General features: G+C 40.7%; 1 protein-coding gene across 4 annotated transcripts in view; it reads left to right on the forward strand.

Moving 5' to 3' along the window:
* LOC112218356 (Krueppel-like factor 5) overlaps positions 1-11723 on the forward strand; it is a 40400-nt gene extending 28677 nt beyond the window's left edge. The window contains exons 4-6 of one of the 4 annotated variants that reach the window (XR_006079337.1): positions 1037-1474; positions 8096-9362; positions 10335-11721. Coding sequence is in view for 2 of the 4 variants with exons in the window: in XM_024379069.2 (XP_024234837.2) it covers positions 1037-1215 (179 nt within the window). In the remaining 2 variants the exon portion in view is untranslated. Of the gene's footprint in view, positions 1-1036; positions 1654-8095; positions 9363-10334 lie in introns of those variants that run through there. The other 3 variants (XR_006079338.1, XM_024379069.2, XM_042301349.1) reach the window with 3 other exon arrangements.
* Positions 11724-16403: the final 4680 nt, after the last annotated feature.

The raw sequence follows: 16403 nt of genomic DNA on the forward strand, positions 1-16403 counted from the left end.
CACTCAGAGCCATCAGGTGACCACCTGCGCAATGTAGCCGCTTACAGGTATTCTTCAACATAAATGCGTAAAACTACATCACAATGTTTCTCCCAGATGAACTAAACACTTTCTATGCTTGATTTGAGATAATCAACACCAATCCTCCTATGAGGGCCCCCACTGCTGAGACTGGTCAAGGACCACATCAGCTCCACCTTACCTTACTTGATCTTGACCAGCTGCATTACCATATGGTACTGCAACTGCACCGTCTTACCATCTACCAACCCGTATCGGAGCATCGGGTCTTATACCAATAGGCTCAGAGACAACTTCTGCCACCAGGATATCAGACTGCTGAACAGCGAACTCTTATTGTCTCCCTGCACAGACCTGTACCTTAGATTATTTGCTCCTAACAGATTATTTGCAAAGACTACCCACACATCCAACCTTACACACAATCATGCACTCAGAACTCTGAAACACAGTGTAAATACAGTCTATTACTATGCATACCACCTCTCTTATTACTTGCTATTTTTTTAGTTGACTCTTTTGTTATTGACTAATGTGCTGCATTGTTGAAGGAGATACACATACTGTATGCATTTGGCTGAAGCTTTTATACCTGCTGTGAACTGTGTATGCAATCAATATGATTTGATTTGTGTGTTTGATAGTATGTTTACCACACTCTGTTGAAGACATCACTGTGAACACAGTATTGAACAAAGAAATGTGCAATGAAAAATAGTCTACAACTCATCTCTTTCTCAAAACTGTCCTGCTGTATCTCCATGCAAACTGTCCTAAACTGGCACACATCCCTGTCTAACAGCCACACAGGCCTCACCAATTGTAACCCATACTGATAGGGATGTGAATACACTGTAAAATACCTATCAGTATGGGTTACAATTGGTGAGGCCTGTGTGGCTGTTAGACAGGGATGTAAATACACTGTAAAATACCTAACAGCCAATTGTAACCCATACTGATAGGTATTTTACAGTGTATTCACATCCCTGGTCTCTCTCTGTGTGTGTTTCAGGAGAGAAACCATACTCTTGCAACTGGGAGGGCTGTGACTGGCGTTTCGCCCGCTCTGACGAGCTGACACGACACTATCGTAAACACACGGGAGCCAAGCCCTTCAAGTGTGTAGCCTGCAGGCGCTGTTTCTCCCGGTCCGATCACCTTGCCCTACACATGAAGCGCCACCAGAACTAAACACACACGCTACGACCACCTGAAATGTCACCAGAACTAAACACGCACACATACGTACATGCACGTGAGCATGTGCACCAGCATAAACACCCAACCACCAACACATCCACCCACACACATGCTACGACCACCTGAAGCGTCACCAGAAGAGAGGGACACATCACCACCATCCTGAAGCCCCAGAATGCATTGCACTGCATGAGGGCCAACACAAAGATCAAAATGTCTGCTCCTGTAATGACAACATCATCATTGGGAGGTATGGACTTTCAAAGAAACAGTGGACCATGGACACCTGTCTCCAATTGCTCCATGTGTTAATGGATGCACATTGTATGCCTGTCTGTCTGTATATACAGTTGAAGTTGGAAGTTTACATACACTTAGGTCGTTTTTCAACCACTCCACAAATTTCTTGTTAACAAACTATAGTTTTGGCAAGTCGGTTAGGACATCTACTTTGTGCATGACACAAGTAATTATGCCAACAGTTGTTTACAGACAGATTATTTCACTTATAATTCACTCTATCACAAATACAGTGGGTCACAAGTTTACACACACTAAGTTGACATTGCCTTTAAACAGCTTGGAAAATTACAGAAAATTATGTCATGGCTTTAAAAGCTTCTGATAGGCTAATTTACATAATTTGAGTCAATTGGAGGTGTACCTGTGGATGTATTTCAAGACCTACGTTCAAACTCAATGCCTCTTTGCTTAACATCATGGGAAAATCAAAGTAATCAGCCAAGACCTCAGAAAAAAAATTGTAGACCACAAGTCTGGTTCATCCTTGGGAGCAATCACCACATTCAACTGTACAAACAATAGTATGCAAGTATAAACACCATGGGACCACGCAGCCATCATACCGCTTAGGAAGGAGACGCATTGTCTCTTGTCTCCTAGAGATGAACGTACTTTGGTGCGAAAAGTGAAAATCAATTCCACAACAACAGCAAAGGACCTTGTGAAGATGCCGGAGGAACCAGGTACAAAATTATCTATATCCACAGTAAAACAAGTCCTATATTGAATTACCCTGAAAGGCCTCTCAGCAAGGAAGAAGCCACTTCTCCAAAACCGCTATAAAAAAGCCAGACTACAGTTTGCAACTGCACATGGGGACAAAGATCATACATTTTGGAGAAATGTCCTCTGAACTGTTTGGCAAGAATGTCCGTCATTATGTTTGGGGAAAAAGGGGGAGGCTTGCAAGCCAAAAACACCATCCCAACCGTGAAGAACAGGGGTGGCAGCATCATGTTGTGGGGGTGCTTTGCTGCAGGAGGGACTGGCGCACTTCACAAAATAGATGGCATCATGAGGTAGGAAAATTGTGGATATATTGAGGCAACATCTCAAGACATCAGTCAGGAAGTTAAAGCTTGGTCGCAAATGTTTCTTCCAAATGGACAATGAACAAAGCAAACTTCCAAAGTTGTGGCAAAATGGCTTAAGGACAACAAAGTCAAGGTATTGGAGTGGTCATCACAAAGCCCTGACCTCAATCCTATAGAAAATGTGTGGGCAGAACTGAAAAAGCGTGTGCGAGCAAGGAGACCTACAAACCTGACTCCGTTACACCAGCTCTGTCAGGAGGAATGGGCAAAAATTCACAAATTTATTGTGGGAAGCTTGTGAAAGGCTACCCAAAACGTTTGACCCAAGTTAAACAATTTGAAGGCAATGCTTCCAAATACTATTTGAGTTTGTAAACTTCTGACCCACTGGGAATGTGATGAAAGAAATAAAAGCTGAAATAAATCCTTCACTCAACTATTATTCTGACATTTCACATTCTTAAAATAAAGTGGTGACCCTAACTGACCCAAGACAGGGAATTAGTACTTGGATTAAATGTCAGGCATTGTGAAAACTAAGTTTTAATGTATTTTCTAAGGTGTATGTAAACTTCGACTTCAACTGTATATACAGGTTAAAATTCAGACTACTAGGATTGCCCACTAATGTTATATATACAGTTGAACTTCAACTGTGGAACTTCAGCTGTGGCACCAGGGCCTCCCACTGTGGAGTGGAAGGCCCTGGTGCGCAAATGAGCAAGAGGACATTAGTGTCTAGTTTAAGAAACCGATTCCTCACGAGTCCTCAACTGGCAGCTTCATTAAATAGTACCCCCAAAACACCAGTCTCAATGTCAACAGTGAAGAGGCGACTCCGGCCAATAAAATAAAAGATTATGATGGGCAAAAGAACACAGACACTGGACAGAGGAACTCTGACTAGAGGGCCAGCATCCCGGAGTTGCCTCTTCGCTATTTAAGTTGAGACTGATGTTGTCCACTTGCTCAGTTGGGCACCGGGGCCTCCCACTCCTCTTTCTATTTTGGTTAGGGCCTGTTTGTGCTGTTCTGTGAAGGGAGTAGTACACAAGGACTGGTCTGATGAGTCCAAATGTACGTTTTTTTGTTCCAAAGACGTGTCTTTGTGAGACACAGAGTAGGTGAACGAATGATCTCTGCATGTGTAGTTCCCACCGTGAAGCATGGAGGAGGAGGTGTGATGATGCTTTGCTGGTGTCACTGTCACTGATTAATTTAGAATTCAAATCACACTTAACCAGCATGGCTACCACAGTATTCTGCAGAGATACGCCATCCCATCTGGTTTGCCCTTCGTTGGACCCTAATTTGTTTTTCAACAGGACAATTACCCAAAACACACTTCCTGGCTGTGTAAGGGCTTTTTGACCAAGAAGGAGAGTGATGGTGCTGCATCAGATGACATCAGACCTCCACAATCAATAGAATCTTTCGGAAGTAATGTTTATATTTAGAAACAGTCATGTAATGTTTATTATTATTCCATATCTGGAGCCAAACCTCTTTGTCAGAGGATAACATTACATTATCCTACATATATTTACAGTTTTATATTCTATAGTTTGTTCAACAGTTCATACTTGTGTTATACATTATTATTTAGATTATTATGGTTTAATGTTAATTAGTCTTGCACTGGAACCTCACTATTTATGTATAAATGAAGAGTTTCATTCCAAAATCCTGTGTGTATATATATATACATTTTCAGAAATGTTGGTAAATTAGCTTTCATTGTTTACAGAAATTATGAAAGAGATGGGTGTGTTTCTTCACTATCTAATCATGGCATGGGGTTGTTCAATGACAGACATCTATAAAATATATTACTTGATAATAATAATTTTAATAATAATCATGTTTTTTGGCTAAATGCAATATATGTGCCCCACTCTCAGTGTAATAAGTAGTACTGCTAGGTTTTACATAGTCAAGCGTAACAAATAACAGATTTTTTTAGTAAAGAATTGTACAAATTATACATTATAAAAAGTAGCAAATACGGTAATATGAGATCTGTATGTAAAACATTTACACTTGTAATTTAGCAGGCGCTATTATCCAGGGCGACTTACAGTAAGTGCATTAATCTTAAGATGGTCAGGTGAGAACACCACATATCAGTCAAATGCTGTAGGATATGCTAAACAATGGATGTATAGTGTTTTGTAAAAATGTATTAATAAAAAAATCGGAGAACATTCATATTTTACACACATATGAAGGTACCCATAAGCAATCATGATGAAGTCAATTCTGATGAAAAAACACAGATGTGAAAAATTGGTCGAGTGTTTTTTTTAGATAAACTCTAACTTTATTGAGTTCAACCTACTACAGCTCAAAATACATTCTATAGCCATATACATTTTTTTTTTAGCCTTAATACATTTTGAAATTAGAATCGTCCCATACAGACTTTGATATTTACAAATCTGTTTTTATATTATGTATTGTATGCAGACACGGACTTCCACAAAGTTCCCACTTCGGATTTCCCACTTCAAACCCAAATACATCATACTTTGACTTAAACAATCAATTATTGATTTGCATCGTTGCAAAAATCATGGGTAAGCTCTGCTGGCATTGTCTTCCAGTTGGATTTTCGCTGGTGTGGGCTTTTAATATCTATTTGTTATATAATGTTCTTTATGTGACCATTAGTTGAAAAACAATTATTCTGAGGATACATTTTCATCAAGCGATCGAAGGCAAGTCTGCTCACATCATTCAGAATGCTATAGGAAGAAATGTTGTTCAAAGCAATATATTAGGGCTATTGGAGAATTGTATGCATCTCTATCATATGAAAAAGATAACTGCAAATCTGCTATATTTCTACAGACACTGCCTTCTACTGTGTGGCTGTAGCCTGTATCTGCTGTTCCCTACTGAACATGTCTATGGCTGGGATTCAATCCAAGACGCACTAAAAAGCAGCATATTGCTGTTGACTTTTAAAGGTACATTACGCTTGAGCCGACATGCGTAGCATTTACCATTAATGTGATAACTGCAAACGTTTGGGAAATGTCCTTTATAGGGCACATGGCCAGCTGTCTAATGCGCTGCTATATAAGACGACTTGGAGAATCCCGGCCTCTGAACTATTCTCAGTTCATGGCCATTTCTCTTCCGAAGAGTAGAACCTATTAATTTTGGTTTCCATGAAAGTGGAATAGAAGTCCACGGAACTATTAACCCAATTTCTGATGTCAGGTTTGATTGCTAAATAGTCACTCCTCCTACAATATCTCATAGCAGATAACACTTAGATAAGTAACAGAGAAATCATATCCAGCATTTAAAATGAAGGAACATCAACACGAAAACTGTATCTAGTTGAAATCTCTTTATTCACTCTCAGGATACACAAAAAAGTTGTTCTTTCAAATTTGTACAGAACTGATTTTGTTGCATACTGTAAGTATCAAAACAAAATTAACAACCAGCCATTCAAAACAACCCACCTAAAATCCCCTTTTGTTCGTACATAATTCCAATTTAAGTGTTCTCTTAAAAAAACGACAGTACACAGTGATTTGTCATACCTCCCTCTCAAAGGAAATGAATACAGAGAACTTGTTCCTCGAGTGAAGGAAGTGCTTTAGACATTCAGCAAACCGGTCTCTCTGTCAGAAAATATAGAATTTGTTTAAAGTGTTGAACACTCCGAGACTTTTTCTCAGACCCAGATTAACTACTACTCAGTCCACAACCAAAAGGCTTTATGGAGAACCTCCATTGAAAGAGCTTGTTCGTCTAAGAGTAGGTTTAAAGAGGTAAAACACAGAGCTAATATTTTTCTCAACATGAACTTTTCCGCTACTATCGCCCATGTAGGTTCCAGATTCTTTATTGTCCCTGGCCTGCATGTTCCAACAGGTGAAAAGAGAGATTGCTAACAGGTCTGTAGAGTTTTGGAACAGAAAATCCCAGATTGAAAATTCCACAACAGTGGAGGAAAATAGAGAGAGAGAATTGAGAGAGAAAGAAAGCCAGAAGGGTGGAGTCCCTCCATGCAGTTAGCTGCTGCTGACATTAAAAATAATAATTATGTTGATTCCCTCAGCCAGGCTACGCCCTGTTGTTGAAGGGAGAGTGTATGTGATGTGTGTGCGTTCTTATGACAACTAAACAAACTGGAATTGTACAGAAAGACAAATATCTTATGTCTCATTAACCTTCAAAGGAGAAGAGCACGTAAATGTTTTCAAATTACAAATACCTTTAAATGTCTCCAGTGTCTTTAGGCCCAAAGACTGCAGTGTTAAATAGTACTGTAAATGTAAGGATTATAGGTTTAAACGAGAAACTTCTCTAAAATTTGATACATAGATTGGTGTCCAAAATTATTGACAACCTAAATAAAGATTAGCAAAAATGACTGTATATAATAAATTATTAAAATAGAGCTATATTGTGTTTTGTCCTACATATATATATTTTTTAATCCCAGCTCCCATCCTCGAAAGGAGGCCTTTTGGTAGGCCGTGATTGTAAATAAGAATTTGTTCTTAACTGACTTGCCTAGTGGTTAGAGCGTTGGACTAGTAACCGAAAGGTTGCAATTTCGAATCCCCGAGCTGACAAGGTACAAATCTGTCGTTCTGTCCCTGAACAGACAGTTAACCCACTGTTCCTAGGCATTGAAAATAAGAATTTGTTCTTAACTGACTTGCCTAGTTAAATAAAAGGTAAAACATTTTGTTAAATAAATAATACATTTGTAATGGTCATCGTATGAAGGAGAGGAGGACCAATGCACAGCGTGGTAAGTGTTCATAACTTTTAATGAAATACTAGAACACTGAACAAAACAATAAATAACAAACAATAACAAACAGTCCCGTAAGGTGAATGACAAAAACACTAAACAGGAAATAATCACCCACAACTCAAGGGTGAAAACAGGCTACCTAAGTATGTTTCTCAATCAGGGACAATGATTAACAGCTGCCTCTGATTGAGAACAGTACCAGGCCAAACACAGAAATCCCAAATGATAGAAAAATGAACATAGACTGCCCACCCCAACTCACACCCTGACCATACTAAAACAAAGACAAAACAAAGGAACTAAGGTCAGAACGTGACAACATTGTATGCAACAAGTTGACTTTTATCAATATATTCGCCTCTATTTACTCTCAGATTTGAAAATGCTAATCAGCATCGAAGTAGACATTATGCAAGACAAGCTCTTGCATGTCACCTTTGCTAACAGGTATTGTGTCCATTTAAAAACTTGCCAAAGTGTCACATCAAATCCCACTCTGGTGCACGATGTTGCCGCTCTACTAACCAGCGGTACTGGCAACCCACATTGCACATACCAGCTCCCCATCGTTAAGCACACCTGGACTTCATCACCACCCTGATTATTCTTCCTTCATATAGCCCTTAGTGATCAGGCAGTATTGGTTACATTCAGGTTACATTCAGTATGCAGCTCCTGTCTTGTATTATCTTCATGATTATTATTACACTGACCTTCTGCATCTGTTTCCTGACTCCCTGCGCTACAGAATACTGCCTCAGCAAAAGATAAGGACATCTCCCAGCCAGTCGATGAACAAGGACACCTAATCCGCCAACACCACATCCACCACTGTCTCGACACCACCCAAGAGGATTCACCTCCAACCAGCAGAGGGCCTTCTACCACAAGCCGTCCCAGCAAGCCAGTCCCCCAGACTACCCAGCAGGCCGCTCAGGTCAGTGATTCCATGGCTTCCTACTACAGTGCTCCCTCTATTTCGCTCATCAGATGGCAGCCCCCACCACCGCGACGTCCAAGGTTGCCACGGTCATTTCCCTACTGACCAGGCGGGCGCTGGAGTGGACTACGGCTGCCTGGGAGAGAGGAGAGGAAGATCTGGGTTCTTACGAGGGGTTCATAGCTATATTCAGGGTGTTTTTTGACCATCCACCAGAGGGCAGAGCGGAAGGTGAGAAACCATTCCAACTCCGGCAGGGTGCCCAGACCGCTGCAGAGTACACCCTCACCTTCCGGACCGTGGCAGCCTCCAACGGATGGAATGAATAGGGTGTACTCCACACCCTATTCTGAAGAGGACTGCACGAGGAGGTCCAGACATAGTTGGCGTGAGACACCTGGGGCTGTGTCCCTATTGAGACCAGGAGGGGCACTGGCTCCAGCAGTGTCCGGTGCGTCCCAACCCGGAGTCCACTGGGACAGAGGGACTTCCCCGTGATCATTCATCTCCCAGGGTCGGTGTGAGTGTTCCTTCATCATCATTTTACACCATACCCTTCATGGTTTCCATTTCACTGGCTGGCTGTCTCTCAGGTGTTGTCTCTAAAGCTCTAGTGGACTCTGGTGTCGCTGGGAATTTTATCAACCAGGCCCTCATCTCCTTCCTGAACATCACCGCGTACCTGCTCTCCTCTCCTTTTCCGGCCCAAGCCCTTGATAAACAACCATTGGAATCCGGCACTATCACGCACATCACAGCACCACTCACCCTTACCGTGGGACACTTGCACCAAGAAAGCCTTCCATTCCTCATCCTCGGCCTTCCGTGGCTCCAACGTCATGACCCCACCATCTCCTGGTCGAGGATGAAAATCACTGCCTGGGCACCTGAATGTCCCTTACCTTGCGGTTCCACATCGATTGAGAGCCATGTGAGTGACCTCCAGCCCATCAATCTGTTCTCCCATATTGTTGGCCCTGTGTTTTGGGACATAGATGTGGACATCCACCAGGCTCTGGAGAGTGAACCTGCGCCTGCTACCTGCCCTCCTGAGCACATCTACGTCCCCACGGAGGTGAGGGATCGGCTGTTGACTGATAAACCTCAAACTCAGAATAAGAAATACTACCATGCAGTAGGCACATTAACTTTCAATGTTGTATTTGAAACGATGTGCATTAGTTAAAACAGGTAAACAATGCTACTACTGGTGACAGAACAAATAAGTTACAGAGGTAACAAGATAAATAGCACTACCAAAGTATCAGTAGCATGCAGTAAACATCCACAATGATCCCCAACAATATAAACCCACAGACTGACAGTGCAGAGGTAACAAGATAAATAGCACTACCAACGTATCAGTAGCATGCAGTACACATCCACAATGATCCCCAACAATATAAACCCACAGACTGACAGTGCAGATGTAACAAGATAAACAGCACTACCAACGTATCAGTAGCATGCAGTACACATCCACAATGATCCCCAACAATATAAACCCACAGACTGACAGTGCAGATGTAACAAGATAAACAGCACTACCAACGTCAGTAGCATGCAGTACACATCCACAATGATCCCCAACAATATAAACAGCACTACCAACGTATCAGTAGCATGCAGTACACATCCACAATGATCCCCAACAATATAAACCCACAGACTGACAGTGCAGATGTAACAAGATAAATAGCACTACCAACGTATCAGTAGCATGTAGTAAACATCCACAATGATCCCCAACAATATAAACCCACAGACTGACAGTGCAGATGTAACAAGATAAATAGCACTACCAACGTATCAGTAGCATGTAGTAAACATCCACAATGATCCCCAACAATATAAACCCACAGACTGACAGTGCAGATGTAACAAGATAAATAGCACTACCAACGTATCAGTAGCATGCAGTAAACATCCACAATGATCCCCAACAATATAAACCCACAGACTTACATTGCAGATGCACGTATGATAAAGCATTGCTTGTTCTACATAAATGATAACACACACTTTTTTTTACATTTGAACTTGACAGAGGAATCTACAGGACGAAGCAGGTCTGGCTGGAAACATTGAGGACTCATACAAGAAACTAAACCAAGGGACCTGAAGAATTGTCAATACTGTGGACAGAGAAGAATTTATGCAGCAACATTTGGCTTCAATTGAATGACGAGATTTATACGTTTACATGTTGAAATGGTATGTTTTAGTTTGTGTTTTTTGTGTGGGACATTTAGACACCACTTTTTGACAGATAATGAATGCAATGTACATCCTCACCAGACATTCCTGCCGGATCAAGCCACGCTCCCTCCCTATGTAGCTAAATGGTCTCTTTCCAAATTAACTCCACAGGAAGATGGTGTCACTGTAGATATCTAAAATACTCTATTGTTTGCTTACGTCTGAGGTGGTAAAGGTGCTCATATCACTGAAAGTGTTACATTGAAATTCATTGCTGAGAATGTCCAAATCCAACAGAGTATATTAATTTAATTTCACCGTTGCTTTCACTGTAAATGTCCATTAATATGTTATTAACACTTTTATTTGCATTTATTTGCACCAAAGAAAACAATTGCTAGACAACAGTACAGATATCTTTTTTTTCTTAAACAATGTGCAGGTGTGTTTGGAAGCCCAAGGGCTTACATGAAAAACACGCCACAAAAAAAACCAATATATAATACATCAGTACAAAATAAAAAAAGGTTTGTTAAAACATAACGAAATTTACTAATTATACATGTATAAATGAATTGAACTGTAATATTTGTTTTGTTTAAATGTGCGTGCCTGTGAGTGCTAGGCTATATGGAGAAGATTACTGAGGAGTTTGGTTCATCAGGCTGACCCCCAGTCTTCACTTGTAGTTATTGAGGGATAATGATGTTTTGGCAATGTGAAGATAAGAATTCCAGAGTATGGTACCTCTATATCTGATAGTCAGTTCTCTATGTGAGGTTCGGCAGTTGGGAGGGTGAAGGTTATCACAGTGTCTTGTATTATCTACACTGAAAAACCCAACAAGTTCTGTGAACTCATTTTTTTGGGGGGGAAAACGATCACCTAAAAGAAACATCTGTTAAACTCAAAAGTTAAAAGTAAGGTCACACCTAATTATTTTTGAATTACTTGTAGTTAACCTAATGGTTTCATGCAAACTCTTTTTAACTGTACTTAACTTTAAAAGATTGTTTAATTAATTGAAAACATTCAATTGCTGCATATTTAATTGCTATGCTTTCTCTGTAGCGCAATAGTCGTACCAACTCAACATATTAACTTCAACGAAACTCATTCTTTTGACCTTACTTAACTTACCATTTTTGGACACCGCTTACCTCGATTTAGTTAGGTACTATTAGCTCAAACCTTACCTAACCATGCTATATTCTTAGTACACACAACTCAGTCAGTCAATCTTCAGGCATTCAAGGAATCTTTATTCTAAGGTTTGAATAATATAAAAACAATAATATAGATTGAATAAATAAATATACTGTACAAAATAAAACTTTGAATCAAATAAAGTAAACCATCTGAAATGTTCTTGACAACTCAAACCCAACTTCAATATTCCTATGCCTGTGTATTCAACTTGACAAAATGCTGCCTCCAACACAATAACTAAAGGTAACACTACCCAGGTTTCCATCCAACCTTTTAATGCGAGTAAAATACATGTCGGACAAAAAAAACTCATGACAGGCCTGATGGTGACAGAAAATGTTTTGGTAAACTTTCCAAATGTCGACAAAACAAAATACACTAGACAAGGTGGGATCTTTTTGTCTCTGCAAAAATTAATTATTCGAAAAATGTCAGTGGAATTTTATTTTTAATTAAACCTTTATTTAACCGGGAAGGGCTCATTGAGATCAAAATATATTTTTCAAGAGCGTCCTGGCCAAAATAGGCAGCACCTGTCACGCCCTGGCCATAGAGAGGCTTTTATTCTCTATTTTGGTTAGGCCAGGGTGTGACTAGGGTGGGCATTCTATGTTTATTTTCTATGTTTTGGATTTCTTTGTTGTTTGGCGGGGTGTGGTTCTCAATCAGAGGCAGCTGTCTATCGTTGTCTCTGATTGAGAACCATACTTAGGTAGCCTTTCCCATATGGGTTTTGTGGGTAGTTGTTTTCTGTTTAGTGTGTTTTGCACCCGCCGGAGCTGTTTCGGTTGTTCTTTTGTTGCTTTTTTTCTTCTTTTTTTTCACCTTTATTAAACCAGGTAGGCTAGTTGAGAACAAGTTCTCATTTACAACTGCGACCTGGCCAAGATAAAGCGTAGCAATTCGACACATACAACAACAGAGTTACACATGGAATAAACAAAACATACAGTAAATAATACAGTAGAACAAAAGAAAACAAAAAGTCTATATACTGTGAGTGCAAATCAGGTAAGTTAATGAAATAAATAGGCCATGGTGGCGAAGTAATTACAACATAGCAATAAAACACTGGAATGGTAGATCGGCAGAAGGTGAATGTGCAGGTAGAGATACTGGGGTGCAAAGGAGCAAAATAAATAAATACCGGTATGGGGATGAGGTAGGTAGATAGCCCATCTGTAAACAGCCCATCTATATACAGATGCAATGATCTGTAAACTGCTCTGACAGCTGGTGCTTAAAGCTAGTGAGGGAGATGTGAGTCTCCAGCTTCAGAGATTTTTGCAATTCGTTCCAGTCATGGGCAGCAGAGAACTGGAAGGAAAGATGACCAAAGGAGGAATTGGCTTTGGGGTGACCAGTGAGCTATACCTGCTGGAGCGCGTGCTACGAGTGGGTGCTGCTATGGCGACCAGTGAGCTGAGATAAGATGGGGCTTTACCTAGCAGAAACTTGAAGATAACCTGTAGCCAGTGGGTTTGGCGATGAGTACCAACGAGAGCGTACAGGTCGCAATGGTGGGTAGTATATGGGGCTAACGCCTATAATGAATACAACGCTTATACAAAGAGAATACTTACATATGGGTGTGTTTGGTGGGTGGAGTGAGGTATCCAGAGTCACTTTGATACAAGGAGATTGTTGTTATGGACATTTCACATCTCCTCTAGTCATTAACTTATTTTATCCAACATATCGTTTGCGGGATAAATTACTTTAATGGTCCCAACAGCGCACTCAGGCATTTGGCGTCCTGTGCCTAGCTTCTCCCCACGTAGAACAAAATGCAAAAAATCATCTGTAGGCCACCAAGCGGTATTGTCTGTATGACAAAAACACTATTAGACTTTCATGGGCAATCATTGTGTACTGTAGCAGCATGATGCAGAATACACATCTCACAGACACATGTTAGCTAGACACTTGCTAGCTAGCTACAACACACGTATACTTACTTAAAGACTAATAAGGGTCATAAAGCCAAAGTCATTCCTTTACTCATCATCATCAAAACATTTCTCCAGTTTCGCTACTAATAAGATGCACTGAGGCTAGCTAGCTATAACGTTAGTCTACAGTACATTTTAGGTATAGCAAACACAGCTAGCTAGCTCAACTTGTCTAGCTTGGCTTGTAGTGGTATTAGCAAGCCCTGTTATGGCCGAATCAATCACCAAATTATACTGTACTGAACAACACTACCTCGTGTGAAAAGAGAGCTTATATTACTAGCTAGCTACCAACAGCAACTTACTCGTTCGTCATTTTCCCTCCGGGTCCAGCTGGTCTAGCCCGCTGCTGCTAGTTGATCTAGGAGGTTCTGAAGAACATCTCAGCACACCTCGATCCATATGTGCATCGAAACGTTGATGGTCTGTCATAGACACACGGTCAATGGGGGTCTGCAGTGACCCTCTCCAGTAAGAACTGTCTGTGATCGAATTCGTTGCCGCACAGACATTCACCAGTTGGAGTGTGACTGTAGTTCCCCATCGCTGCTTGCTGGTCTCGCAGTTCTTGTTCTTGCTATCTCAGTTCCTCTTCTATGTATTCTGGCTCAAATTAGTAGGGACATACTGCCCTATGTCAGTATGTAAAAGAACATAAAAAACTGTTTTGTCGTCCAGCTCTTCTTGCAAAGACTAATTATCAGAAGCAGCCATTGTAATTATTTAGCCATCTCGGATAGACAGTGCAGTAGGCTAGACAATAGAACGAGTCAAAATTCACCCAAGGCTGAAAAACGGCAGAAGAACATTGGCTAAGCTGGAACACTAGCGCGAGCCAATAGCAACTGAATGGAATTGAACGTTCGCAGAGCCTGTTTTAACTGGAGTGATGCTTAGAATTCCATTTTGCCTAAATGGCATAAAAAAATGTATCCCTTTTTATTTCACCACTACAATCTGTTCCTTGGACGGAACTGTAAAAAAACGACTTGTGTGGAAAGATAACATCCGCACCTTGATGGTGTCAACTGTACTTATGTCTGCGTAATGAGAAAGTAGGGAAAAAATGAAAACTTCTGTAATGTCCGGGGTGTAGTGGATGAAGGAGTCAGACGCAGGAGACAGAGAGTTCAGAGTCGTAACAACTTCAGACTATTTCTGGTCTTGTGATAGATCACAACCGAGCTCGCTGCCGAGACTTACATAATTATAAATAGGAGATACTAAAGATTAAAATGGCGTATGACTTTAAAAAATCTAAATATACACATTGCGAGATACATATTTCATCTATAGGAAACAATGGGACGACATCAGAGTTCCATGAGTATTTTGTTTGTTTCTTCACATTTTAACTACCAATAACGTGAGCAGGTCTCATTGCCAACAATAGCGAAGCAGGCATTGTGATTTAGAGCAATAAACTGGGAATAGAACGTTCGGAAGGCGCGTTGGTGCCGGGGGCTCAATAGAGCTAATAGGAGCTGGCAGGATGAAAAATGCCCTAAAATAAGGCCTGTTTTTTCGTGATTATTTCAAAATGAAGGCAAGCAGCTGGGAAATATGGTCATATTATGAAACTGGGCTCCACGGCGGATGCAATGGACTAGTTTTTATCTGAAAAAAAAGCATTATTAAAAATGTGATGTGTCCAGCCTAAGTGCAGTGTAATATACCTCCCTTGAACCCATAGAAACTAGTACCGTCCCCTTTTTGAAAAGCCTGCCTTTGAAGGTGTGAACACAAAAGGAAGTAGGGGTCCCATCAGGCTGTAGTCTTTACAAAACCAGGGAAAATCAGTCCACCTAGATATCCTGCAATGTCGTGGCAGGTAGGAACATTGTAGAGATAAGTCCAATGGCTCTATTGAACAAGGATAATCGTATCTATTCGCTGCTAGTGTGATCGTGCAATTGGCAAAACACAAAGACCACACTCCTCATATACAAAACATGACTCCATAAATGTTTTAATCAGACAGCAGGCAAACATTCTAAAATACCTCTATGGTGCATACATTCAGTTGTATTTGGAAGTTAACATACACTTAGGTTGGAGTCATTAAAACAGTTTCTTCAACCACTCCACAAATTTCTTGTTAACAAACTATAGTTTTAGCAAGTCAGGTAGGACATCTACTTTGTGCATGGCACAAGTAATTTTTCCAACAATTGTTTACAGACGGATTATTTCACTTATAATTCACTGTATCAACATTCCAGTGGGTCAGAAGTTTACATACACTAAGTTGACTCTGCCTTTAAACAGCTTGGAAAATTCCAGGAAATGATGTCATGGCTTTAGAAGCTTCTGATATGCTAATTGACATCATTTGAGTCAATCGGAGGTCTAACTTCAAACTCAGTGCCTCTTTGCTTGACATCATGGGAAAATCAAAAGAAATCAGCCAAGACCTCAGAAAAAAAAATTGTAGACTTGTCCACAAGTCTGGTTCATCCTTGGGAGAAATTTGCAAACGCCTGAAGGTACCACGTCCATCTGTACAAACAATAGTATGCAAGTATAAACACCATGGGACCACGCAGCCGTCATACCGCTCAGGAAGGAGACGCGCTCTGTCTCCTAGAGATGAACGTACTTTGGTGCAAAAAGTGCAAATCAATCCCAGAACAACAGCGAAGGACCTTGTGAAGATGCTGGAGGAAACTGGTACAAAAGTACCTATATCCACAGTAAAACGAGTCCCATATCGACAGAACCTGAAAGGCCGCTCAGCAAGGAAGAAGCCACTGCTC

The sequence above is a fragment of the Oncorhynchus tshawytscha genome, linkage group LG19, assembly GCF_018296145.1.
Source record: "Oncorhynchus tshawytscha isolate Ot180627B linkage group LG19, Otsh_v2.0, whole genome shotgun sequence".
Classification (NCBI taxonomy): domain Eukaryota; kingdom Metazoa; phylum Chordata; class Actinopteri; order Salmoniformes; family Salmonidae; genus Oncorhynchus; species Oncorhynchus tshawytscha.